Source organism: Vanacampus margaritifer, chromosome 16 (genome assembly GCF_051991255.1).
Source record: "Vanacampus margaritifer isolate UIUO_Vmar chromosome 16, RoL_Vmar_1.0, whole genome shotgun sequence".
Lineage (NCBI taxonomy): Eukaryota > Metazoa > Chordata > Actinopteri > Syngnathiformes > Syngnathidae > Vanacampus > Vanacampus margaritifer.
In genome coordinates this window covers 12,127,184-12,155,016 of record NC_135447.1, presented here as the reverse complement: position 1 = coordinate 12,155,016, position 27,833 = coordinate 12,127,184, and the positions used below count along the sequence as shown (strand labels likewise).

Here is a 27,833-nt window from a genome sequence, read left to right as displayed (position 1 = left end):
ACCGCTAGAAAAGTAGAATATTTTTTACTTTGACATTCTGTGGGACCGCCCCCTCAGCACATACACAGCAAATGGGTTAAGTGCAGTGTGAAAAGGCCTGAAGGTGATTAATTGATTAACAGGATTTTTTAAAATTTTTTTTGAATTCCCGTTAAGGCAACATGAATCAAAAATGCATTTTCATGCCAATTCATAGTTTCCACGTGGATTTAAAATGATCTCGCTTTTCCCTCTGCAGCTGTTCACAAAGCCGGCTTCCTCACGTTCATCGTGAGCTCGCAACTCTACATGCTGATTACATGCAGATTGTGGTACGTGATCAAGAGTCACTATGTGAACAAAGAGGTAAATTCAACTTCATTTGATGCAGTGCGTTTCTCCATTCGCTTCGCTAATGATCGCACGCGTTTTCCTTGTCAGGAGCTGAATTCATACAGATGGAAGGTGCGCCTGCTCCTGTTCAACTTGAGCTGCTGTGTGGCTGCCGCGTACTTCTTCAGACGCCACAACAAACACTGCGAGACTGGAGGTGAGCCCTCGCGACTTGAGCGCTTTTCAAGGCTCGGGTCAAGCTCGCGTTCACGGTGGCGCCGTAAATTGTACCGCCATTGAGACGTTCAACTTCGGAGGCCCTACTAGTAAATACAACACACAATAGTGACATTGGATGGCGTTTTGGAAAGTCTACACTACAGCTTGACCCGTGTTTTTTTTTAATGTCAATTTTCTGTTTTTTAAAATGTCGATTCTCAAAGGCAAACACGGCAGAAAGCAGGAAAAAAAAGAAAAAGTGATCTGATTGTGTCTTCTGCTGTCTTCAGTCTACACGCTCTTCGCTCTGTTTGAGTACCTGGTGGTCTTCTCCAACATGGCCTTCCACACCACCTCCATCTTGGACTTTGGCAAAAAATCTGTGATGGTGGCCGTACTGCCTGAAGACAAACGATACTGAAAACAACAGGACCCACTTTACGTTTTATACAACCGCAACATTTGAGCGATTGATTTATCTTGTGGCGTTTGGCATCTTAAGAGGGATTTTCCCATCCAATCTGCTTGTAAAAGTGTCGGGGCCGTCCCTTTTTTAAACTTGCTTTAGCCTACCCAATCGTTTCTTCTTCAAATGAAAATTTCCCCTGCAAATTCATTTTGTTCCCCATGAAGAATGAACATGCTCAAATGATCTGATAGGAAATCTCGTATTGGTGGCGGTCTCCTGTTTGACAAAATCAAAATTGCTGTAGTCGGCAGATGCCTGTAAATAGTGCGTAACTAATAAGCTAAGTCGCTAGTGGCTAGCTCTAGCGAATTAAAAAACATAAAGACTTGATATCTAATACCTTATGAATTGTTACCATTAAGTATTTGATGCCATGATAGTTTTTTTCTTTTCTTTTTTTCTTCAGGGGTTAATGACCAGTTTTAAAAACATTGCTAGTACTGTACAATCTTAAGATCGTGGCTAACTTGGTAGCATGCTAGTTTATGACAAGACAGCTGAAACACTGTTTGCAAATGACGACTTTTCCACAGATGATGACTTTGCCTTTGTTGTGTAGTTGCATGACTGTCATTTTTTGGCTGACAGCGCAAAGAGGGGAAGATGAGGCTTAGGGTTGCCAACTCCCTGAAAAATAAATAAGGGACACCTCATGGACAAGGAAGGCCGACCCTTTTGCCTTCAACCTTGTGTGAGTTTTGTAGGTGAAATATTTTTTGTTGAACAGGATGCATATGTTTGAATGATATTAACCCATGGAAAAGTTATTATTCAGAAATGTACTTTAATATAAACTAACAAAATTAACTTATCAAAATAAATCTCTCAGAGAAACCGTTCCTTCATAACTTAAAAGTGTACACATGAATATAAAACAATATGTAATAAGCAGAACATTCATCCTGTAATTTATGTTCATCTTAATGTCACATGTGGAGATTATTTTTCCCATTTATATTTTATCTTCATCATACAGTGTTCTGATCAGTCGGCTTTAGAGCACAGTTAGCTGAGTTATAGCTTAAACTATGCTTACAGTGTAATAGACATGGGCTACTCTGCAGCAATTACGTATACATTTTTACTGTATATTAAGTCGTATATCAACTGCATGTACAGTAAAAAATTATACATACCTGTTTTAACTTGTTTAACTTGGCAATGTATCTATAATTGATCAAAGATTACGTTTATGTAATATCTATTTTAACGTAGCCGACTTCGCAATCAATTTTACTTGTTTATAACACGCCAAAAAATATTATAGGTTTTCCATACAATGCTGACATCCATTGTGCATTTCCATATTAACCTTGATCAGAGGGTTAAAGAATTGGCTGGAGAATGTCCATTTACAATTGTTCAATAAAGTTAGTTGGAAAAGAAATCCAGCTGACGTCAAAACCTTGAAAAGAAAACATTAAAATATGTCATTTAAATAACAAAATGTATTGACTGAAATTGTCCAAACGTAGATAAACCTAAGAATATAAAACAGGATAATTGAAGATTTAAGAAATAAATTTAAAAAATAGATTGAAGCGCCGTCGAGGTTGCCGATGACGTCAGTACATCAGCGCTAACGAAACGCGCGATTCAGAAGTGTTCACTTCGGTTTGGTTTCTTTTTGAGCAGTTCGCAAGTCACAACACATCACAAAAATTGTCCGTCCGTCCGTCTTCTTCCGCTTATCCGAGGTCGGGTCGCGGGGGCAGCAGCTTTAGCAGGGAAGCCCAGACTTCCCTCTCCCCAGCCACTTCAGCCAGCTCATCCGACGGGACCCCAAGGCGTTCCCAGGACAGCCGAGAGACATAGTCTCTCCAGCGTGTCCTGGGTCGTCCCCGGGGCCTGCTGCCGGTAGGACATGCCCGGAACACCTCCCCAGGGAGGCGTCCAGGAGGCATCCGAACCAGATGCCCGAGCCACCTCAACTGGTTCCTCTCAACGTGGAGGAGCAGCGACTCGGCGCTGAGTCCCTCTCGGATGACCGAGCTTCTCACCCTATCTCTAAGGGAGAGCCCGGCTACCCTGCGGAGGAAACTCATTTCGGCCGCTTGTATCCGGGATCTTATTCTTTCGGTCACGACCCACAGCTCGTTACCATAGGTGAGGGTAGGAACGTAGATCGACCGGTAAATCGAGAGCTTTGCCTTTCGGCTCAGCTCTTTCTTCACCACAACGGACCGATACAGCGTCCGCATCACTGCAGACGCTGCACCGATCCGCCTGTCGATCTCCCGCTCTAACCTACCCTCACTCGTGAACAAGACTCCAAGATACTTGAACTCCTCCACTTGGGGCAGGACCTCCTCCCCGACCCGGAGAGGGCACTCCACCCTTTTCCGACTGAGGACCATGGTCTCGGATTTGGAGGTGCTGATCCTCATCCCAACCGCTTCACACTCGGCTGCGAACCGCTCCAGTGAGAGCTGGAGGTCACGGCTTGAAGAAGCCAACAGCACCACATCATCTGCAAAAAGCAGAGATGCAATGCTGAGGCCACCAAACCGGACCCCCTCAACGCCTCGGCTACGCCTAGAAATTCTGTCCATAAAAGTTATGAACAGAATCGGTGACAAAGGGCAACCTTGGCGGATTCCAACCCTCACCGGAAACAAATTCGACTTACTGCCGGCAATGCGGACCAGACTCTGACATCGGTCGTACAGGGACCGAATGGCCCGTATCAGGGGGCTCGGTAACCCATACTCCCGAAGCACCCCCCACAGAACTCCCCGAGGTACACGGTCAAACGCCTTCTCCAAGTCCACAAAGCACATGTGGACTGGTTGGGCGAATTCCCACGCACTCTCGAGGACCCTGCTGAGGGTGTAGAGCTGGTCCACTGTTCCACGGCCGGGACGAAAACCACACTGCTCCTCCTGGATCCGAGATTCGACCTCCCGACGGACCCTCCTCTCCAGCACCCCTGAATAGACCTTACCTGGGAGGCTGAGGAGTGTGATCCCTCTAAAGTTGGAACACACCCTCCGGTCCCCCTTCTTAAAAAGGGGAACCACCACCCCGGTCTGCCAATCCAGAGGCACCGTCCCCGATGTCCACGCGATGCTGCAGAGACGTGTCAACCACGACAGCCCCACAACATCCAGAGCCTTCAGGAACTCCGGGCGGATCTCATCCACCCCCGAGGCCCTGCCACCGAGAAGCTTTCCAACCACCTCGGCGACTTCGACCCCAGAGATAGGGGAGCCCACCTCAGAGTCCCCAGACCCTGCTTCCTCAAAGGAAGGCGTGTTGGTGGAATTGAGGAGGTCTTCGAAGTACTCTCCCCACCGGTTCACGACGTCCCGAGTTGAGGTCAACAGCACTCCGTCTCCACTATACACAGTGTTAACGGTGCACTGCTTTCCTCTCCTGAGACGCCGGATGGTGGACCAGAATTTCCTCGAAGCCGTCCGGAAGTCGTTTTTCCATGGCCTCACCGAACTCCTCCCATGCCCGAGTTTTTGCCTCAGCGACCGCCAAAGCCGCATTCCGCTTGGCCAGCCGGTACCCGTCAGCAGCCTCCGGAGTCCCACAGGCCAAAAAGGCCCGATAGGACTCCTTCTTCAGCTTGACGGCATCCCTTACCGCTGGTGTCCACCAGCGGGTTCGAGGATTGCCGCCACGACAGGCACCAACCACCTTACGGCCACAGCTCCGATCGGCCGCCTCAACAATTGAAGCGCGGAACATGGTCCACTCGGACTCAATGTCCCCCGCCTCCCCCGGGACAATGGAGAAGCTCTGCCGGAGATGGGCGTTGAAACTCTTTCTGACAGGGGATTCTGCCAGACGTTCCCAGCAGACCCTCACAGTACGTTTGGGCCTGCCTGGTCGGACCGGCATCTTACCCCGCCATCGGAGCCAACACACCACCAGGTGGTGATCAGTTGACAGCTCCGCCCCTCTCTTAACCCGAGTGTCCAACACATACGGCCGCAAGTCCGATGACACGACTACAAAGTCGATCATCGAACTACGGCCTAGGGTGTCCTGGTGCCAGGTGCACATATGGACACTCTTGTGCTTGAACATGGTGTTCGTTATGGACAGTCCGTGGCGAGCACAGAAGTCCAATAACAAAACACCACTCGGGTTTCGATCGGGGGGGCCATTCCTCCCAATCACGCCCCTCCAGGTCTCACTGTCATTACCCACGTGAGCGTTGAAGTCCCCCAGTAGAACGAGGGAGTCTCCAGGGGGTGCGCTACTCCAGCACACCCTCCAAGGACTCCAGAAAGGGTGGGTACTCTGAGCTGCTGTTCGGTGCATAAGCACAAACAACAGTCATGACCCGTCCCCCCACCCGAAGGCGGAGGGAGGCTACCCTCTCATTCACCGTGGTAAACCCCAACGTACAGGCGGCTAGCTGGGGGGCAATGAGTATGCCCACACCTGCTCTGCGCCTCTCACCGTGGGCAAGTCCAGAGTGGAAGAGGGTCCAGCCCCTCTCGAGAGGATTGGTACCAGAACCCAAGCCGTGTGTGGAGGCGAGTCCGACTATATCTAGTCGGAACTTCTCAGCCTCGCACACCAGCTCGAGCTCCTTCCCTGTCAGAGAGGTGACATTCCATGTCCCCAGAGCTAGCTTCAGTAGCCGGGGGTCAGACCGCCAAGGCCCCCGCCTTTGGCTGCCACCCAACTCACTGCGCACCCGACCCCTTTGGCCCCTTCCACCGGTGGTGAGCCCATGGGAAGACAAAAATTGTCTTAATGATAAAAGGACCACATTAGCAATCTAAACTGACAATATTTGTCACATCTCAGGCAATTCATTTGTGTATTTATTCAATCTATTTTATTATTTATTCAATACATTTTGCTTTTATACTCTTAGGTTTATTTACAATTTTTACGATTCCGTTTTCAAGGGACGGTTGGCAACCCTTTGAGGCTAGACAGAGAGGAAAAAGGGAGAAAGCAAGATGAAACAGGTGAGAACATGATCAGGTAGTCATGGAGACCATCAGCATCTTTTAGATTACTTGTATTGAATAGTGCACATGGACAGTTTATGGTGTAGGACAACATTTGATGTATTCGCCTCAGAAATGGTGCTTGTGTTTTGAAAAGTTTGGAACTACTTCCTTACACAACGTTTGAATGTATGTTCAAGAGGGAGGTAGCTGCATACAGAGAATGCTAAGTGGGCAAGAACAGGATGGAGAGACGAGGGACACGCAGGGTGCAAGATCTGGACGACGCAGGGGAGAAAATGAAGACTGTAAAAAAAGCAAATCATAGCTACACGCAATTTTTATGGATGTTTGGGTTGCTAAGGAAGAAGACAATGACAGAGTTTTGAAGGTGAAAGTTAGCAGCAGACCAGACACAGACAGGTACACACATTTTTATTTTTTTTGCATCACAAGCTCTATGGAAATGTAGCTGATGTGGTATCCTGATATTGGTAAAAACTATTTGTTTTGAATTTCAAATGTCATTTCCCCCCACTAGCATTCATTATATTTTCCAAGTACTGTATAGTTTACTTTGAAAATGAATGTGTTGTGACTGTGCAAATATCCATAAAGGATCAAATACAACATGGAAATTCAATGTAGTGGTTATTCTCACAATTAAAATCAATTTTGGTAACCGGAAATCTTTTATGACAGGTTACTCAAATTCAGCCATCCAAATAGTCTTTTTCTTTATCTATGACTTTAGTGGTTCAGGACTGCATTGTTTAGCTCACGCTGCCATCTAATGCCTCAGGCATGTAACAGTACAGTCACATTGTGAATTGGACAAACCAAAAATCAAGGGTATGTACTACATTTATTACTCAAATGAAAAGGTTTCATTATAGAAGCAATTTATTTCTTCTTGAAAAAACGTATGTGATGTCCTGTGCTGCTGCCACTCACAGGTCAGTCTTGGTACTACGCAATGTGTTGATCAGCTCGAGTACGCCGTACACACTAAGTCTGTTTTGTGGGAACTTTTTCCTGTCAAGCGTTATTTCAGTTTTTATAAAGTTATACGAAGATAGAATACAGCTTGTCCATTAAGTGTCTTTCCACTTTACAGTGGCTGCCTTGTGGAGTTTGTGTATCAATGTTGCTGCAATATACCACAATACCTTGTGCCTTTTTGCCAAAGGTGTTAATTCACCAGATCTAATCTTTTGTTATTTATTTTTTAAACCTGAAAGAGACTTTGTTGACACCCTGTGTGATGATCAAATAAATGTTTATTATGTTGTATCATGGCATTTTGGGTCTTTTTTCTTTTTTAAGAGCAGTGTTTTTAGTTTCCAAACGGCATGAAAGGCGCTAGGTTCCTCCTAAAGTTTGATGACAGCTTGAGCAAAAGGGAAAATAGTTTGCAGTCAGGAAAAGGAAGCAGTTTCCTGCTTCTGAGGAGTCGCCGCGAAGGAAAAGGCCACATCCGGAAACGGAGGAGAATTCACGCCATCGCCAGTCGACTCCTCCTCCCCAAGTGCCTCAGCAGGAAATCTTCTTCTTTGTCATTTTTCACCATTAAAGTCACTTTTGCCATATTCTTATATTAAAACAATTTAATTATAAAATTATCGAGAGGGATCTGAGGACTATTCCAGCTGACTAAAGCCGAGAAGTGGCGTGCAGCCTGGACTAGTCACTAACCAATCACAGGGCACATAAAGACAAATCACACTTAAAAGTCTTCTACAAACATACCATGCATATTTTGGGAATGTGGGAGGGATCTAGAGAGGATAGACAAACTCCACACAGGAAGACCAGAGATGAGATTTGACCGCAAATCTCAGAACTGTGAGGCAGATGTGTTAACCACTAGGCCAATGTCACGATTCAATACCTGCTATTTTTGTTTGTGTATTTTTGCTGAATTATAACGTGATGTACTTTGTTTTGGGATGTAATTCCTATCTTGGTTACTAGGTGGCGCTGTGGCAGTACAATGTTGTGTTCACTAAATTTAAAAGGAGAGAAAAGAGGAAGTGTTCCCAAAGGCCTCATTTTGGCTGAAGAAATTAGAAGCTATGGGCTTCATTTTACGTTGCACATTTTTCATGTATATTGTGAGGTGATAAGTTTGTTAGTTTAGCGGGAGGGGGGGGGGGGGGGTTGTTATCTATTTGTATTATTTTAATGTGTTTCAAATGACTTATATATAGCGAGAGAGACAGAGACAGAGAGAGAGAGAGAGTGCCTCGTCGCCATTAAAAAAAAAAAAATCAAAATCACATTTTGAAAAGCTAACATCAAGTCTCTGAAGCACAAATGAGCCCTGTTTTTTTGTTTTTTGTTGTTGTTCTTAGAGCAGCACGCAAGGCTTCTTGGTGACGACGGGCTCCGGGTTAAGGTAGGCCCTGACGGCCTCCGTGAACACGTCCTTGATGCCGTCCTGGTTGAGCGCCGAACACTCCAGGTAGCGCACGGCTTGGATCTGGCGTGCGAGCGCGGCGCCCTGGTGGTGAGTGACGGGCGCCTGGTTCTGCTCCTTCAGCTTCCTCTGGGTGTCGGCGTCGTTTCGGAGGTCGCTCTTGGTGCCCACCAGGAGGATGGGGACGCCGGGGCAGTGGTGTGACACCTGACGGGCGAGCCAGTGTAAGCAAACGCTCACCAAAACAAAGACGTGGGTCTTCCCACCTCAGGGTGCCATTTGTGTTTGATGTTCTCGTAGGAGGCGGGGCTTGAGATGGAGAAGCAGATGATGAAGACGTTGGTCTGCGGGTAGGAAAGCGTCCTCAGGCGGTCGTACTCCTCCTGGCCTGCCGTGTCCCACAGGTTCAAGCTGATGATCCTGCTGTCCACTGTCACCTGAACGCACCACGAGCACTAGTAAGTTCAGTAATTAAGGTCAATTCGTTCTAGCCCATTCCCCAATTTATATATATATATATATATATAATATTGTACTTTATAAAAACAGAATACTAGCATTCAAGCAGAATGGCATCATGATTTCATGTTACAATAACTCTCGCTCCTGGAGTGCCTTTGTTGGCCAGTGGGAGGCAGTATAGTGCAGTCAGGCAGACACAAACGCAGATGAGTGGCACTTGTGCTGCTGCTGCGCATGCGCACCTGACTGCTGTAGTTGTCAAAGACGGTGGGGATGTACTCTTTGGGAAACGCGCCGGTGGTGTAGGAGATGAGGAGGCAGGTCTTCCCCACGGCGCCGTCGCCCACCACCACGCACTTGATTGTCTGCATGATCGCACCTACCTGCAACATGTTCACATCAGTGAGTGTAGCGTAATTGGCACCCACACCCGCCATCATTTAAAAAAAAAAATATATAGTCAAAATGTTAAAACTACGTTGACCTTTCCACCAGACTGGATTCAATGAATTGTTCAGAGACTCGTTACAGTTCGTCCCATCGTCTTGCTTCTGAGAAGAGAAAAGTCGAGGGTTTGTTTGCGTCAGTACTGCATTTGTCATCTTAAAATGCTAACTTCCTTAGCATAAGGCTAAAAGGCTGAAATGAGTCATTATGAAAACAAAAAAGTAATTATCACGTAATGAATGAAATTGGTTTAAAACAAATTAGAATAATTAATTGATTATTTTATATATCTCTTTCCAATAAATTACTAAGAAAATTGAATTTTAACAGCTAATTTTTTGGGGGTATCTTATTGTTTACTGACATTTACGTGAATTCAAAAGTATTTTCTTACATTAATGAAACACCTGACTTATTGCACTTTAAAACAATTCAGAATATTTTTAATTAATATTTACAAATATTGAATTAGAATTATGAAAATATTTTCATCTCATCCTTGCTGATGTCCATTTTGTGTAACATTTAAGTGATTATAATGTGTTACTTTCATTAATCAACTAAATCATTTGACCAGTTACTACCTCCGCAAAATTTATCTGGAGTTTTTCTCATGTCCTTGACATTTAAGAACAATTGATGTGCCATCATAAATCGATATCGGATTGAATTGAAGTGAATCAAAATTGAATCACACTGAACTCTTGCGAATAGAAATCGAATGGATTCAGGAAATTAGAATGGATACCCAGCCCTAAATGAAACTCTTATTTCAAGTCAGGACTGTAAATGTTGACTAATCCCGACAAGTCAACTTGATGAAATGATATTCCGTCGGTTTGAGTGACATTCATGTGTCATTTCAACCCAGACCTGGGCTCGTAACTCAATTGGAGGCCCGCGTGGCTTTGGAATTCGCATCGAGCTGCATGCCGTTAGAAAAAGTGATCTTATTATTCCAGTGGACGTGGCGCCAAAGAATGAAATACAAACTGTGAGAATGCAGCTCAGCCCAGACTCCCGGGATGTCGCCCCACCCTCATCTCACTTTGGGTGGAGGTCGGCTCAGCGCGCTCCTTCCACAAACTTCAAACTGTTTGGTTTTTCGGTATCCACATTTTTCTTTTGCTCACACAAAATTTGGCCTCCATTTCCCAGCCGGAGTAGCTTGATTTGGGAGGGAGGCTGCCAGGATGCCCTCCCACCCACTCTCTAAGTCATAGTCTTACTCTTCCCCCAAAAATGTTGGAATGCGGCAGTTTTTTAGTGGACTAGACTAGATCGGGGAATCGTGCCAAAAAGAAAAACACAAAAACCACATTGACTATTATTTAGCCAGTTTTGAGGTCGCAGCTTATCCCAGCTGACTTTGGCGCGGTACACTCTAGACTGGTCGCCAGCCAATCACAGGGCACGCTCATTTTGCTGTCAAGAGATGTCGATGCGAGTGAAAAAAAAATGTGTTGAAATGTTGTCATGTTGAAACTTCAAACGTTAAACTGACAAAAGGAAGCTTTCGTGTTGAAATGAAGACCAGGCGCTTTGTGAAATTTGTTTTCTCGCTAATAAAAAACCTGAAAACATTCCGCTCGTCGTCTTCAGGACGACGACAAAAAGATAATCAATGGTTTCATCAGATTTTTTTCAAGATGGCCCGATAGGAAAAACGTTTCTTGCTAAAGTAAAATATGCGAAGGTTGTTTCCTAACCCGACAACGTCATAGCAGATGAAGCTGTAAACTGGCCCCGACAGAAGAAATGATTGAGCGCAAGAAAGGGGAAGTGTTGCGAGCAGGGGGGAAAAGGAGGAAGAAGGACAAATATCAGTCAAGTGCAGCGGCTCCGGGTGACTCATTAACAATTTCGTTGTGTCAAAACGCAACTGGTGCAAAGTCATGATAGTGATAAGTGAGCTCTCAGCTTTCACACTTGTAAATTATAGTTACATTAGTTACTTACAGTTAATTGATCAACAAATATTTTGTATTATAATAATATTTAGCTATTTTGGGACCGTACCAAAATGTGTAAAAAAAAAATTTTTTTTATAAGGAAGTAAGAAGAAATGTTACACTTCCATCTGGTCAGCTGAGCTCTCTATTTTTACTTCTCGCTGGTTTTGTGTCTGCTGACCTGTTGAGGAACTGCCTCATCCCTCCGACAAACACTCCATGGGAAAATGTCTAATATTGGTGCAACGTTGACATTTTTGCAGCTATGTCATCTCATTTTTGGGGCTCTTGCAAATAGGCGGAAATCCCAAACTCGACAGGCGAGGAAATTCCCACTACAAAATGGCCGCTGAATTAGATAAGCAAGAGCTGGCTATTGGACAACAACAAATGTACAGCCTACACATTTTAAGAATACCATTAGCATTATGCTAAAGACGAATAGCTTTTTTTTTCTGCCATGACAGATCAAAAAAGCTACAATAACGAGATACATATAGTGATATTGCAAGGCGATTAACTTACAAAATAGATCATGTAAGTGGATAAATAAGATCGTTGGAATCTTTAAGTAAAGTATCTTACTAAAATAGATGAGCCAAGCAGATCGACAAGATCGGTATTACAGCATAAGAAAACTAGCAAGCTAAAATAGCTAGCCAAGACAGATTGATATTATACGTAAACTAGTTTACTCCAATCAGTAAGTCCCTAGTGAAGACTTATTCATATAAGTAAACTAAGCTAAGTAGCTATCTCTGATCCATTCATGTAATTCAAAAACTAGCTTGCTAAAATTGATAAGCTAAGTACGTAAGCTAATTTAGATCAATCATGTATGTAAACTAGTTGGCTAAAAACAGATAAGTAGCTAGCAATGATAGCAGGATTAGACCCTGACTCGCTAGCTAAGAAAACTAGCTTGCTTTAGTTGATGTACACCGTATAGCAATGCTGCGCAATAGATGGATGCATCCAGAATAGCTGAAGCCGTCTTTCTGCTGATTTCATATTCCAACTGAAGTCCAAGTTTACAGGATGTCATCTAGCTAACAATTGTGCCTCTCATAGACACTCTGACAATAGAGGAACTAGTGTGTGTGTGTGTGTGTGTGTGTGTGTGTGTGTGTGTGCGTGTGTGCGTGTGTGCGTGTGTGTGTGTGTGTGTGTGTGTTGAAAGTGAAGCAGGAAGGGTTTGTCCACTGCTAGTCTTCATCCAACCAGTAGCAACAGCATCCACAATGAATATGATTGTCAAAATCAGGCCACCATCCAAACATAACGGATATAATGATAATGATAATAAATCCAAAATATTCAACTAAAAGATTACAATGCTATACTGATCATCAGTATTATTGCAGCACTTTATTCTAAATGTGTTCCAATCAGATCATTTTGTTATTTTGTTCTGACACAGTTGATTCATACCCCCCCCCCCCCTTTTACTGTAGTACCTGTTTATGCCTTGTGTTTAAATCACAATCAATAATGCAATCATGTACTAATGTTGCAATATTGGGTCATAAATAATAGCAGTTATTATTTCCATTCTCTGTCATTGCTTGCCTCAAGTTAGCGTTGTTCCCGTTTGCTGTTATGAAAATATGTATTCGGACACACATGTACAGAATGAAAACTACTCACCAGTCATCAGTCCTGTTCGATCACACTGGCTGCGTTGACTTGCGCTCAGTGTGTCTGTACATGTTTTGTGTGAATGTGCATGGGTGGAGCATGAAAAGCAGCAGCAGGAGGAGGAAGAGGAAGTTTACTGTTGTCCGCCTCGTGTCGAGTTGTGTCGTGTGTGTGTGTGCTGGTATTCATATCTTTTGTGAAGAGCTTGTGCAGCCTAGTGGGGATCTCAGGACTCGTGTCTGTTGTCACTTGGCGTTTGGAAGTTTGAAAACGCAATTACAAATAATGCATTAAATGTACTATTAAAAAGTTAAAAACAACTAAACTGTACTTAGGCAGTGATTCTTTGGCACATCACTAGAGGGAGCCCGTGTATCACTAGAGGTACACCTATACTACACAGGGAATCAGTGGACTATCAATTCAGCTTGTTATTATCCTCATATGTAACTCCTTTATACATGTGCACTTACATTTAGTTAAAACATCCCAAAATGGTTGTCAGGTTCGTGTATATAATATAAAAACAAACATTTTCTTTTTACTGCTTACTTGAAGTTGGTTTTCCTCTGTAGCTGAATTCGCATGTCCCATCTTTGATCATTAGGGGGCGCTATTGAATTATTTGAATGATGCCTTCCGGTCCCAGTTGCTGTGGGAAATGAGAGAACCTGAAACAAACAAGGGAGGAGAAAGAAAATGGAAAAAAAACATACATTTTATTATTTAAAAAATATATATTTTTTAGGAAGCATGGGTTCGAAAGTCCGATTTTTTTATGAAAGAAAATAAAAACATATCTTCACCAGGAAAAAAGAGTATTTTGCTAGACAAAAGTTGTATTTTTCAGGGACGAAAGTTGCATTTATTTGAGGGGGAAATTAGCTTTTGCTAAAATAATATATATATATTTTTTTACAAAAAATATTTTTGGGGGGAGAAAATTCTTATTTTTGTGTGTAAAAAAGTTGTATATTTTCGTGGAAAAAATATAATAACGTGAATTATTTGGCAACAAATATATTTTGGAGAAAAGTTTTTAATCTTCCAAGAATTTTTTTTTTTTTAACCTAGAAAAAAAAGTTTGTCATGATAAAAAGTTGTAATCTTGTGACAATAAAATTATAAAAGTAACACAGTTAGACAATTGAAAAGTTTGACTATTGTGAAAACAACTTGGTTTTTTTGTGATATTTTTTTCCCAAAATGGTGATTGTTTAAAAATAAGTGAGATCCTTACAAGAATAAAATCATAATAATTTTAATTTGAATGTTATTATAATAATAGTTTTTGGTGATTTTTATTGTTGAAAAATCTAAACCTAAACTTTTGAATTTTTACAACCCTAACCCTAATCTTGTAAAAGCAAAAAAGCTGCTGCTGCTGATACTTAATTTTTTTAAATGCCTATGTAAATAAAGCTGTTAATACTTTGAACAATGTGCACCAGGCAACTTCTGAACTTCAATTAATGAGCACGAGACGACATCATGTGGAAACATTTTTTGTTGAGGGTCCCTGAATGCAACACAGGCGGATCTCTGGATGCCCCCCCCCCCCCTCTCTCTCTCTCTCAGCAGCTGTTTCAGTTTGACTCTGCCAAAGAAGTAAGAGTGTGATCATCATCAGCGGCGCTTTGTTGGTGATTTGTCTTGCTCGTCCACTTATTTGGACCTGATCTAAAGGCCTCCGATGGATTAGAGAGGAGACCCCGCTGCACATGTGAGTGATGGCTTGAGTTTGTGGACACATTTCACAAGGCATGTTGACTGACGGCTGACCTCCAGCACAAACGCTCCCATTTTCTTATGAGGAAATGGAAGATGTTGATGTTTGGGGAGGGGTTCTCTTCTTCTAAATCATTTGAAATCAGTCTTGCATAAGTCTTATGTCTTCGTACAAATGTGTCCACTTTTGAAATAGTAGAGTACTTTTTTTTTGCATAACATTGTGCTTGTATATGTAAAGTGTTGCATTTGTTTTCATGGAATCAGATGTTTGACGCATGTCCTGTCCTGTCGGTGGTCCCCAGACATGGCGCGTGTGTGTTTGTGGCTAGTGTGTGTCCTGAGCGTCTGTGTGGGCAAGGGTGACCGTGCCCAGCCGGACCACCAACATCACCATTCAGAAGAAGCATCAGGTAGGGGACAAAGATCTGCACGTGTGTGTGTGTGTGTGTGTAAATAGCATTCCACTATTATTTCTGCGGTGGGAAAAGTACGGCTTACGTTATGGAGAGTCTTGTAATGTTGACTTCAATAATTTGAAAGTAAAAATGTATTTATTTATTTTTTGCTGCAATTCGATGGACACTGTGCTGTTCCTTCTGATGTGAGCACCTTGGCCACCTGGGGGCAGTATAATACACACATGGAGATGGGAGGAGGAAGAAGCTGGTCAAAACTCCTCAGAAAGCCGCACTAATATTAGTCGCTCATAGCGGAGGATAAAGAATACATGACCCGTTTGAATATTGTTACATTATCTTGCCTTTAATCATTTATGTTCAAATATTTAATTGTTCGTCTGTAGTTTCCCATTATGTTTTAATATTAAGCTGGTGCAGTTATGTGGTTATTTTGTTAAGTTAACATTTGCAAAAGTTCAGAAAGTGTTTTAAAGGAAATCATTTGCATACGATGACGGCATGACATGAGTGCGATAGCTCGTGGTTAGCATGCAGCTCACCGCAGCTTCCGTACGGCGTCACAGGAAGGAAAGCTTGTGACACAAATAGATTCGTATTTACTGCAAATAAAGTCTCTGTGTTAGTTGTGTTTTTGGTGTTCATTACTGTACATCATTTCGCAAGGAGATTTAAAATGAACATTACTTGTTAGCATTCTCAATGATCCTATTGAGCGTAGTTTGATAGCTCATCTAAGCGGAATACATACATGTGGCAAAAAAAAAGTGGAAAGTCAAGAGCTTCTCAAATATTCTTTGTCCCTCATGAATTTCCTCTCACCTCAAAGTGTTGTTTCCTAACAAGAACACCAGGGGTCGTGTTTTTTTTTGCATTGCAACAAGTTGGTTATGTCAATGTTTGTCAAGGTGCAGTTGTGCGGGTGTATTTCTTCCGCAATTGTGCAGTTTTGGCCACGATGCTCTCAAAGTCCTACAGAAAATGAATGGAATGATGGAAATTTGCTTGAGGCAGAACAAAGTCTTGATTTTGTGAGTCAAATGTGATGAAAAATGTTGTCGGTGTTACACGGCAGGCGACTTTGACTTGACCTTCCTGCTCTTTCTTTATTTTTGTCCTCCCAGCTGTTGATGTTAATCCTTTCACGCAACGCTGGTGTCACTTCACCTCTGTGTCTGTCTTTACCTTTTTTTTTTTCTTTCTTTTTTTTTTGTGGGTGATGTACAGTTGAGTGAGTGTCAACTTGACGGACAGCGTTGATGAGCGCAGAGAGCTTTTCCACTGCCCAAACAAAACAACGTCCGCTCAGTTTCCACTCTGGATCTCTCGTTTCCTTTTCGTCCCTTGAATAGACTCGTCTACTCGACGCTTTCCCCCAATTAGGTGCTGATCCACTTAAGACAAATAAACGCCTCCCTCAAATAGATGCCTCACTTATTTTTTTTTTCAACTGACTCTGGTCATGGATGCTATTGTTTGCGCGCTAACATTAGCTCTGTTGCTAACCAAAACAGCAGCACATAAGCCGCCTTTCAGCTGGGTTAAATTGTAGACTGGATGTCATAAATGTGTGTGTGTACATCAGCAAGCAGTTTAGTGGCATCCTACTAGATGACTTTGAATCACTCTTTAATCTGCTCCAAAAAAGAAAAAAACTTGGAAAATCTTAAATGGGCCACTCGTAGGTCTACTGTACTTCCTTGACACCAATTCTAGCTTTCCTATTAGCAAGGCATTGTGGAAGGTTTCAGAAAATAAAAGAAATAGAAACAAGTGAGGCGTGAGCTGACTGCACTGTACGTACTCGTCTGTCGTGTACAAGAATCCACGTATTTCCCCAGTGAGCAGCAAAAGTCATTTATACGCTGTATAAATAAACAGACTCATACGAGATTGGATGCTGAACTTGGAAAGGTATCTGATGATTTACAGTCTGTTTAAAGTTTGTCCTTCCCAGATGAATCCCAGTGACTTCAAACCTGGACAAAGTGTGTTTGTCTTCTACTTTCTATTATGGCTTGTGAGCTCATGCGCACGCACGCATGCACGCACACACGCACACACACACACAGCCCAGCGATCATCCAGACAAGAGGCCCAAATGACCAAATGTAGGCATAACGTTTTTGCTGTGATGTGTTCAAGTCAACTCAGTTGTCACGGCAACCAGGGCGGTGGAAGGCATAAGATGGCGACTGCATGCTAACTGCTAACTGTGAGCTACTACTACTACCGCAAGCACATTATTGTTTTGTTTTTTTGCCAGCTACTTTATTAGATACCGGTACATGAAACACTTTTTTTTTTTTTGTAATGGCTGCAGGGAGCATAGAAAAAAAAAACTATTGACATTTTTCAAAGAAGCTAACATACTGTAATACTCGCGTAACTGGAGAAAACCCACGCAAGGCCTGAGCTGAGATTCAAACCCAGAACCATTCAACTGTGGCGAATGTACAAACCACTAATGCTGCCATAAATCAAAAATTGTTGCATTGAAAAACTGAGTATTATTGTTCTTTTTTTGTTTTTGTTTTGTTAGTTGAAAAACGGCTGGTATTTTGGATGTCAAAAGATTGTGCTGGTGTGGTTGTTAGCACTGTCCAAAATTAGTGTGTATTATATTTACACTTATTTATTACAGTTAACATTTCCCAAACATTACAATTGCATTTATTGAACAGCTGAATCTGGCAAATGCTCAAAATGAGGTCAAATTTTAGACGTGATGACAAAAATTAGGGCTGCTTGATTATGAAGATTAATTTGGTAATAATTGAGATCACGATTAGGACAATGGTTTGTTTTTTAGTACAAAACAAGAAAATGTTTGTGTAAAAATATTACGACATACATTTCTTTGAAACACTATAATTATGCAAGTTTCTACCAACAAACATTTATTAGTCATTTTAAAATAAAAAAGGTGCAAGTATATAAATTTAAACAACTCTAAATTTGTATTAATAACCTTTTATTTAAATTTTGTTCACAATTATTCAGATTTTGTAACTGTTGAGTGTAATAATTGAAATTGTAATTGAATTTCTATTAATTGCACAGCCCAAACAAAAGTATCAGGAAAAGCCTACTAGAACATTTAGAGGCACTTTAAATGGTGGTAGATGTGTGCCGACTTCCTTTTCACAACTATTGAGTTGTAATCATACTAGATGACATTAATGTTGGAAAAAGTTTTGAAATTATGTATTTTTTATATCATGAAAACTTATGCATTTGAACAAGGGTGTGTAGACTTTTCATGGTGTGCGTTGTAGATCTGTGCGTAATGGACCGTCAGTCCTGTGAGGACGAGAACGCCCTGTTGAGTTTCGAGGCCATCCGCAGCATCCACAAGCAAATGGACGACGACGCCGACGGCACGGTGGACGCGGCCGAGACGGACGAGGTGACGCGCGCGCGCGCGCACACAAAAAGAAAAAGTCACTCGAGGCGTCTTAGCTTACCTCATGTTTGGACTTTTTTTGTCAGTTTCTGCGAGAGGATCTCAAGTATCACGACTCGAAAGCCAAGCACAGCAACTTCCACCGTGCAGACCTGCACATCAGCGTGCAGGACATGTGGGACGCCTGGAAGAACTCAGAAGGTGAGTTCATGAAAATGCGAGAGGAGGCGGGTCCGCTTCCCGGAACGATCCGATCCCCAGAACTTTTACAGTTCTCTCGTCAACGTATGTGTCCAGTGTACAACTGGACAGGCGAGCAGGTGGAGGAGTGGCTGCAACTCAGCGTGGAGCTCCCCCAGTACGCCGAAAGCTTCCGGAGACACGGGCTGGACGGCAAGGCGTTGCCAAGGTAACGCTCACCTGTACGTGTCACACTCGGCCTGCGAGGGCACGTTGATGGGGCGAGCTGGAGGGCTCGTGTGACCTCATCCTTGTCTTTCTCCAATAGGCTGGCGGTGAAAAACACCACCCTGACCGCGGCGGTGTTGAAAATTTTAGAGCGCAGTCACGCTCAGAAGCTCCAGCTAAAGGCGCTGGATACGGTGCTCTTTGGACCGCCGTCAGGTATGCTTAACACTTCCTGTTCTGCCAAACATCACTTGATAGAGTGCAGAACTCAGCTCGGGCCAAACAATTCTTAACAAGACAAAAAGTGCAATTTCAGGAGAAATTGTGTGTGAATGCTGAAAGCTGAATCCATGTGGAAGTAGTTGAATGATAAATGAATAAAAACAAGTTTCATGTCAGTCCCATTGAAAATTAATGGGGAAAATTTGATATTAAACGTTAAATTGTGCAAAAACCGTAAGTAAGGTGGAATCAGATGATATATTCCCAGGTAGGCGTGAATTTGTGAAGCATGTTGAAATTTGAACGGTGTAAATTGGAAGTATAGCCAGTAGCCGAAAAATGTGGAGAATAATAAGTACAGAGGATAATAATAATAATCATCATAGTAATAATAAAGGTTAGAAACAACAAGCATTCACACTAACAAGTGCATGCTGGGACTGTTCTACTCCAACCCTGTAGGTGGCAGTCTTGTGTACAAAATTGTACTGCCAGGGACCGGGTTCATGGTAGAAGATTTTTTTTTTTTTTGCGGACTCGGTGATGGTGTTGCTGGCGAATATTTCTGGAACGGCGGTTGAAAATCGCCAGAAATAGGTTCCAGTGGCAAATTGTGAAAACTTGACACTTTGAGCCCAATTTGGAGATTTTCACTTAGGGGTGTACTCACTTTTGTGTTGCCACTGTTTTGTACAAGTTGTAACTGACTTCTTTACATGTTTCATTTCTTCATGTCTGATGAAGATAAAGTATTTAGTAAAATGTGACAAGTGCACTCAGTTTTGAGACACTTTATAAACAGTGCCCTAAAAGTCACTGCACACTTTTCTTTTTCTATTTGATTTGACGGAAGGCCTGCTACTACCACAACTGATGACAACACTGAACTCCCAGAGCAGGCATTTGTGCAAAGCCAGTTAAAATCTATCCGGAAGTCAACACCCACTCTAAATTTTGTTGAAATAATCAACACACCAGAAAAGGTTCATATAAAACTCAAGACTAAAACCAGGCTGAAAGTGCATTCGGGGTTCAAAAACTCTTTTTAGCAAACACTCCATCACTGCATGACGGTCTCCCCGTCTATTTATATAAACCCGTGCGTGTGTTTTTTCATTTTTTTTTTTATGTGTGTGTGAAACTAGGCCGACAGAACCGGTGGAAGGACCTTGTGCTGGGCGTGTCCATCCTGGCGGCGCTGGGCGGCTGCTGGTTTGCTTACGTCCAGACGAGAAGGTCCAGGGACGACCTGGGCAAGCTGATGAAGGACCTGGAGGGTCTTCAGAGGGCCGAGCAGAGCCTGTTGGACATGCAGGAGAAGTGAGTTCAAAAACGGAACCGTGAGACTCACAAATCGGAGCGCGTGACCAGCAGGCAACAAGATTCCACTTTTAAACTCCTTTTAAGGGCATAGAGAGACAAGGAGGAGCTCGCTAAATAGTCTTTCCTATGCCTGCCATACACACACACGCGCGCGCACACACACACACTCACACACACACACACACACACACACACACACACAATGGGATTAATGCTACAGACTCCTTTCTAGTTGTTCCGTCACAATGACGTTCTATTGTCGTATATTCAGCTGCTCCACTGATCCAGTGTCAGTCATTTGGACTCAAACAGGTGCTCATGTGCCCATGACACAATTTCCTCTTCAGGTCACAGCGCCACCTGCTGCTTATGGATATATTCAATTACTTGTGTTCTTTTTTTTCTCTCTGAGGAAGTTCTCGTGTATTTCAAATAGGGATCGATGATCAGCCGGACTGATCTTCGGTGACAATTTTTGGCATTTTGACAAATATCGGCATAAAGGCCGATAAAGCTGTATGTATCTCATGGTGGGGTGAATGCTTGCAAACTTAGCAAATTTGGGGTTGTCATCAAAGATTTGTAAGATGTTTACAAACAATTTTTACTTGTCGCAAAGACATTTTGAACATATTCAGACAATTTTTCACTATCTGTGAAGATCTTTTGAAACGAACCCTGAAGAAAACCCAAAAGTAGCTTACATACATTCACATGCATTTGTCGTTCAGTGAGATACAGGGAACTTTTTATTTATGGATTTATTTAAAATTCCACTTCATAAAAAAAATGCTGCTGACACTGGGAGCTCCCTACACTTTTAATTTAATAAATAAATTAATTAATACAATTAGGAAGTTATGTTGAAATGTTGGAAAAACTTTATTTACAGTAGAAAACTTCCAGGAACTATTTACTTAGTTTTAAATTTAGCTGAGCACATGCTTATGGCCCTGGAAGCTCTGTGTATTTTTTGTTAGAAATTTTAAACAAAGCTGTCAATTCTTTATATGTTTAACTCATTCGCTCCCAGCCATTTTCACTGAAGCAACCCCCTTCACTCCCAGCTGTTTTTACTGGATTTGGACTGATTTTGCGTGGCCCACAGAATATTGTGTTCTATTGCTATAAAAACATGGAACCTACCAAAAGAAAGATTAGAGTCTCTTCTGTCATCAGGAAAAAAAAGTTTTATTTTGTAGCAATTAGCATAAAAATATAGCTAAGTTTCATCATTATTCACAAATCTGCTTTAAATTGTGGGGAAGGCAGCTTGTTTTCAACATGGCCCTGGTTGATCTCTTCTACTCTCCTGCCACCCGCTGGCCCTTTTTGTAATAACTACCATTACTTCAACCATTTTGTGCAGTTGAGAGGCTGCATCGAAGCCTTCTGTATGCTCTAGCTGAGTCTAGCATAAAACAACAACAACAACATTAAAACGTATATATATGTCTTTGGGACACTTAAAACATTTAAAATAGAACGTATTTATAGGTTTTTGGGAGCAAATGAATTAACATTAAAAGAAAAGTCGTTTTTAAAAATGTTGACGCTAATATTTTCTCTTTTACTGCAAATACATATCGGCTTGAAATATCGGTTATCGGTCTCTTTGACTACTAATAATCAGTATTGGTATCTGCCTTGAAAAAAACTGATTGGTCGACTACTAATTTCAAAGTGTCCGTTATTGTTGCGAGGCTGCAAAAGGCGCAGGAGGACCAGCGCTGCGTTCAAGTGGAGAAAGTGAAAGTGGAGGAGGAGCTGAGGAACGAGATCAACGCGGCCAAGCAGGAAGCCCAGCGGATCCGTGAGCTGCGCGAGGGCACCGGGAACGAGAGGAGTCGGCAGAAGTACGCCGAGGAAGAACTGGAGCAGGTGGAGGGCGGGCCAACGCACCGCAGCTTGCGTCTCACACGCCTGCAAGCGTTTACTTGTCAACATCTGTGCCCCCGCAGGTGAGGACGGCGCTGAAAAAGGCCGAGAGGGAGCTGGAGTCGCGGGCTCACTGGTCGCCGCCGGACGCGCTGCAGATGTGGCTGCAGCTGACGCACGAGATCGAAGTTCAGTACTACAACATCAAGAGGCAGAGTGCCGAGAGGCAGCTGCTGCAAGCGAGAGAGGGGGTGAGGACCCCTCGGATTAATTGTAGCAGCGCATCCATGTGCATCATCGCCCGGCCGGGAAGATTCGTCAGCACTCGCTATGACCCTAACAACGACCATTTTGGTGACATTTCAGGCTGAGAAGATCAAAAAGAAGAGAAGTTCTCTATTTGGAACGTTTCATGTGGCCCACAGCTCTTCGCTAGATGACGTAGACCACAAGATCCTTTCTGCCAAGTTAGTGACCTTTGACCCATGGTGCTACCATCATTCAAAATGTTACAAACAGGGTTGTCAAAATTTCATGTCAATGTCATTTTGAGTTAATCTAAAGTTCCTTTATTAACGGCAGTATTTTTGGGAAAAAAAATTGAACGCACGATTAATGATCATCCCTTACTTGGAAAGCCTGTACTGGGGGGAATTCCAATTGCAACACATCCACGTCAAGATTTAGCAGTAATAAATGTAATAATAATGCATATATTTGTGGAGACTGGGGTCAAGTTGTATTTTACAATTTAAAAAATGCAGAATTTCACAAGTTACTTTATGTTAAAGATTAGATAGCTCTTAATATGAAAAAAAAATGCTCTGGGCTGTCACCAATGTCTAACGAATGCAATTATGCCATCTAGTGGCAGAAAAATGACCTCAACAATATCACACTCGTTTTTTTACAGTACAGTATTGCACATCTTTTTAACCTTAACTCAATTTTATGAATTATTATGAAATTGCTGTATTATTGACTAAAAGATGCAGCCATATTTCTATACATTTTTTCCCACTTTTATGTTAACAGGAGTATGAAAACAAAGGAAAAAATATTTTATTGTACATTTAGAACAGAGGCAAAATTTGCGATTAATCGTGAGTTAACTTTTGAAGCCATACGATTAATAACGATTAAAAATTTTAATCACCTGACGCTCCTAGTTACAAATAATGTATGAAGTCGTGCATACCTCAAATCAACATCCTGACGTGTCGTCCAGGCAGGCCCTGGCCGATGTGACGGCTGCGCTGCGAGAGAAGTTGCACCGCTGGCAGAACATCGAGAACCTGACGGGTTTCTGTCTGGTCACCAACCCAGGCCTGGGTGCGCTGGCCGCCGCCCTCAATTTGGACCCGTCATTCCTGGGCCTGCGACCGGCCACGCCGCAGCACCTCCTCCTGTCAGACGATCTGGATGACATGGACGAGGACATCCTGTCACCCGGGACGCTCAAATGTGAGTTGAGTGCAATCACTCCACGTGGAATATGGCAAATATTCACTTACCTATGATTATTATTCATAATTATAATGATCAGTGATTGCAATTTCTAGGGTTAAATAAGCAATATAGGAGGAGCCCATTTACCGAGTCGAACCTTGTGTTTCTAATTTTTTTTTACATGAACGCACCCTAACCAAACAATGAAATTGAAAGAGACCTCATTTAAGCTCTTTGCCATAATTGGTAGTCTCTTTGCAATCAGTGACACTGAAAGATTGTGCACTTGACAATGCATTCCGATCACTAAAATTGAAAAAGTCCACATTAACTCATTCACTCCCAGCCATTTTCACGGAAGCAACCCCCTTTGCTCCCGGCTGTTACTGGATTTTGACTGATTTTGTAAGGCCCACAGAATATTGTGTTCTATTGCTATAAAAAAAACATAGAACCTACCAAAACAAAGATTAGAGTCTCTTCTTTCATCAGGAAAAAAAGTATATTTCTATCTGTTTCCATTTTGCAGCAAATAGCATTAGAATATAGCTACGTTTCATCATTATTCACAAATCTTTTTAAAACAGTGGGGAAAGAGCTTTTTGCAACATGGCCCTGCCTGATCTCTTATACTCTGCTGCCACCTGCTGGCCTTTTTTTGTAATAACTCCCATTGCTTCAACCATGTTGTGCAATTCAGAGGCTGCATCAAAGCCTTCTGTATGCTCTAGCATAAACTCTTTTACTGCCAGACGTTTTCAGAAACGGGATGTCGCCAGTGCCAGCCGATTTAAGACATTTTGACTGATCTTTCAAGGTCCACAGAAAATGTTGTGTTTGGACTATGGAAACACACATACTACCAAATGAAAGACTGAACTTTCATTTTTAATCAGAAAAAAAAAGTTTGTTTCTACCTTATTCCGTTCTTCAGTAATCAACAATAGAAAATGGTTAGTTTCACCGAAATGCTCTGTTTTGAAACAAAAAGCGGAGAAAAAGAGCTTTTTGTGAAACGATGTTATTTCATGCACTCTAGTGAATTCTACACTTCTTTTTGTCCATGAATGATGCCACAAACACCTAAATAGTGCTTTACTTCTGTAATGCACCACCACCAACAATGAAAAAGTGTTTTTAGATTGCAAAATACGTTTATTTCCATTCAACAGTGTAACAATTTCGCAAACTATTTACAAATGTGTGCAACTGTGGTACTATTTACAATTATGTGGATGTTTCAAATACAGTTTTTCTTTTTGTAACACTGCCCTGCGTGCAAGGAGACGGAGCAGGATTTGCACAACATACGTTTCACTTCGATTGTCCGTTTCGCGTGCAGACGTTACACTTTCTTGACGGCCTTTTTTTCCGGGGAATAGCAAGTAGCAGACTATACCCACTCCTCCGATGAATATGCATTGGACTCGGGGCACTCTTCGTCATCCGATTGAACGTCCGCCCGAGCGTGTTCCGCGTTTTCCGGTGTTAGCATCGCTAGCCCGTGAACCTTTATGACGTCGTCATAGCCGCCGCGTCAGCGCTTCCAACTTCGGCGTCAACCTCGGAGTCACCATCATCATCATCGATGATGATCATCGTCGTCATCAATGTGCTCTTTAGCGTTGGTCGATGCCTTTCGTCTTTGAAAAAAATTCCCAAGTGTGAGCTGCTTGCAACCGGTCGCCATTGTTCGCTTCCTCAGCCATTTAGCTCCGCCTCACGTCTTCTACTGCTGCGTCAACGCTTCCAACCTCGGAGTCACCATCATCATCATCGATGATGATCATCGTCGTCATCAATGTGCTCTTTAGCGTTGGTCGATGCTTTTCGTCTTTGAAAAAAACTGCTCTAGCGTGAGCTGCTTGCAAACCGGTCGCCATGTTCTCTTCTCTTCCCTTCCCCAGCCATTGTCCCCTCTAGCGCCGCCTCACGTCTTCTCCTGACGCCTACCCAATCTTGTCAAAAGAGAGTCATTGCTGCCATCTAGGGGTATCTAGACTGCTTGAAACTTTCACCACAGCTGGGCAAGGCTTTCCTCCACCCGTTTCAAAAAAAAAATAAAAAAAATTGGATGACGTCTTTTAACGTCATTGGCGGCCCTCCATAGGTTTTTACTTGACGTCTTTTAACGTCCATGGCAGTGAAAGAGTTAAAAAAAAAACGTATAAAAAAGTATAAATATGTCTTTGGGAGCATGGTAATATTTAAAATAGAACGTATTTATACGTTTTTGGGGGCAAATGAGTTAAAGCACGTGATTCTGTGGGTATTTCTCAATCACGAAAATGGAAGGAGTCCTCATCAAAGCACTTTACCATAATTAGTGGTCACTTCTTGATCACTGAAATTGAAAGAGTCCACATAAAAGTACTTCATAATGCTGGCTTGGGTGCTTCTTGATCACAAAAATCTCTAACCAAACACTGAAATCGAAAGAGTCTGCATGAAAGCACTTTTTTTTTTTTTAAGGATGGAGCACGCTCTGTTTGGCCATCTCTTAGCATTTCTCTCCTGATTGGCTCCCTCTAGATGCAGCCTGGCAGATGGACCGACGAGTGAGCGACCTCTGGCCACTGAGCGGCATTGCGGACAACCAATCGCCGTGGAAGCTCTCCGGTTAGCTCCTCCCTCTCCACCGTCGACACTCATGTTCTCAATGTGCCTTTTTCATGGAGTTACTTTAGTGTTCACTAAATGCACTACTTGACGTACTCCTAAAAAGTTTGTGATGTTGGACTTTGGGGTGAAATTTGCAGACGAACCGAACCCAGATGGAACCAGGTCCCCTTTTTGTGAGTGATGTGTAAATGAGTCTTCTTGTTTTTCCCAGCTCAGAGTCTGATGCCCCCGCAGCAACGGACGGGAGACTCGGCGGTGATGTTCAGCTCTCAGAGGTTGGTAGACGGAAATCAACAGGAAGGGTGCGGCCCGATTGTCAGCGCTCCCGGGGGCCACGCGCGGCAGAAACGCAGCCACTCCATTGGCCAGCTGGAATTCCTCCCTGTGCCGGCCCCGCCTCTTTTCTCCTCCCTCTCTCACCCTTCCGTCTACCCGGCCTCACTTCCTCACTCGGCCCTTTTTTCACCCTGTTGCCACCCTCTCTCTCCTCCTCCTCTGTTTACGTCGTCCAATTCCTACATGGAGGGAACGGCTCGCTTTTCTTCTCTGCTCGTCCAATCTACGGCGCTGGCCAGCCGGAGGCGGCGCTGTCGCTCCGGCAGCTCGGGGTACCTCGCTCACCCGGCTCGGCCCTGTTGTGTGCCATTGACGTGTTGTGTGCTGTTGACTGCAAAAATGGAAGCGGAAATGATCCAAACTATTCCTTTCCTCCCTCAGGGATATTATGGATCGCTCCGACTCGGATTCCCCCCTCCCGCACTCTCACAGCGAATCACGAAGCCCGTACGGCTCCAAGACACACCTCTTGTCCAATCGGCTTCAGAGCCCCAGGATGAGAGGAGGAGGAGGAGGAAGTCTGGAGAAGAGCTCAAGCCTGGGGGAGTTGCGAGGCATCTCGGCCGCCGTCCTGGCCTCTTCCTGCTCCACTCGTTCGCTGTGCATCACGACCGCCGCCGCCGACAGCCCCGTCCTGTTCTCGGCCGTCCACACGCCCCCCGGGTGGAGCCCCGCGGAGGACGGACGCGAGGAGGGCGAGTCGTCGGGGGGCGGCCGGCGCAGAAACGCCTTCAATAAAATCTTCAAGAAGAAGAAATGACGTCACTGAAGCTCACAAACTCACACTTTCTGCTAGTTGGTGGCAAAACTGTACCTCCACTTCACAGAAACTTTAACCAAAGAAAAAAAAATGGCTTTAGTGGATTTAGGGAACAATTAAGAACTTGAAAGGAGGACATGTGTGACATGCTCAAGTTGTCACACTTGCGTGTTGACATCTGAAGGCAGCATACAAAGGTGCGCACAAACACACACACACACACACACACACACGTCATAAATCAGGTTGTGTGTGTATGTGTCATGTCCGACCCAGGATGTGACGTCAACTATATTTACTCTGAACAAAGTGAAAAGTATTTATGTAAAGCTAACAAAAAATAATTTTATTTGTCACATGTCCACTTTTTGTAGACGTTTAAAAAATGTGTTATTTAAAATGTTATGTATTAATAAATAATGTAACTGCAATAACAATATGACAA

The 27,833-nt window shown here is 43.2% G+C and overlaps 3 protein-coding genes across 11 annotated transcripts in view; 2 read left to right on the top strand and 1 right to left on the bottom strand.

Moving 5' to 3' along the window:
* Positions 1–7,212, top strand: part of pgap2 (post-GPI attachment to proteins 2) — a 10,084-nt gene extending 2,872 nt beyond the window's left edge. The window contains exons 4-7 of one of the 5 annotated variants that reach the window (XR_013288714.1): positions 239–529; positions 822–1,691; positions 5,875–5,937; positions 6,120–7,212. Coding sequence is in view for 2 of the 5 variants with exons in the window: in XM_077547559.1 (XP_077403685.1) it covers positions 239–529; positions 822–952 (422 nt within the window). In the remaining 3 variants the exon portion in view is untranslated. Of the gene's footprint in view, positions 1–238; positions 530–821; positions 1,856–5,874 lie in introns of those variants that run through there. The other 4 variants (XR_013288715.1, XR_013288713.1, XM_077547560.1 and 1 more) reach the window with 4 other exon arrangements.
* Positions 7,182–13,486, bottom strand: rhogb (ras homolog family member Gb). 4 transcript variants are annotated; one of them, XM_077547565.1, is made up of 5 exons: positions 13,390–13,486; positions 9,285–9,351; positions 9,043–9,183; positions 8,605–8,775; positions 7,182–8,545 (listed from the first exon to the last, which is right to left on the bottom strand). In XM_077547565.1, exons 3-5 carry the CDS (start codon positions 9,169–9,171, stop codon positions 8,270–8,272), a joined length of 576 nt encoding a protein of 191 aa, XP_077403691.1. In that variant the 5' UTR covers positions 9,172–9,183; positions 9,285–9,351; positions 13,390–13,486; the 3' UTR covers positions 7,182–8,269. The 4 variants fall into 4 exon arrangements, with proteins under 4 accessions (XP_077403691.1, XP_077403690.1, XP_077403688.1 ...); XM_077547564.1 differs by lacking the exon at positions 13,390–13,486 and adding an exon at positions 12,847–12,922; XM_077547562.1 differs by having other exon boundaries at positions 9,043–9,351; positions 13,390–13,468.
* On the top strand, positions 9,038–27,833 carry stim1b (stromal interaction molecule 1b). 2 transcript variants are annotated; one of them, XM_077547557.1, is made up of 14 exons: positions 9,039–14,560; positions 14,871–14,978; positions 18,263–18,393; positions 18,477–18,591; positions 18,688–18,799; positions 18,899–19,014; positions 20,166–20,340; positions 22,047–22,224; positions 22,305–22,472; positions 22,588–22,688; positions 23,450–23,685; positions 26,203–26,289; positions 26,504–26,567; positions 27,010–27,833. In XM_077547557.1, exons 2-14 carry the CDS (start codon positions 14,873–14,875, stop codon positions 27,386–27,388), a joined length of 1,968 nt encoding a protein of 655 aa, XP_077403683.1. In that variant the 5' UTR covers positions 9,039–14,560; positions 14,871–14,872; the 3' UTR covers positions 27,389–27,833. The 2 variants fall into 2 exon arrangements, with proteins under 2 accessions (XP_077403684.1, XP_077403683.1); XM_077547558.1 differs by lacking the exon at positions 14,871–14,978 and having other exon boundaries at positions 9,038–14,560.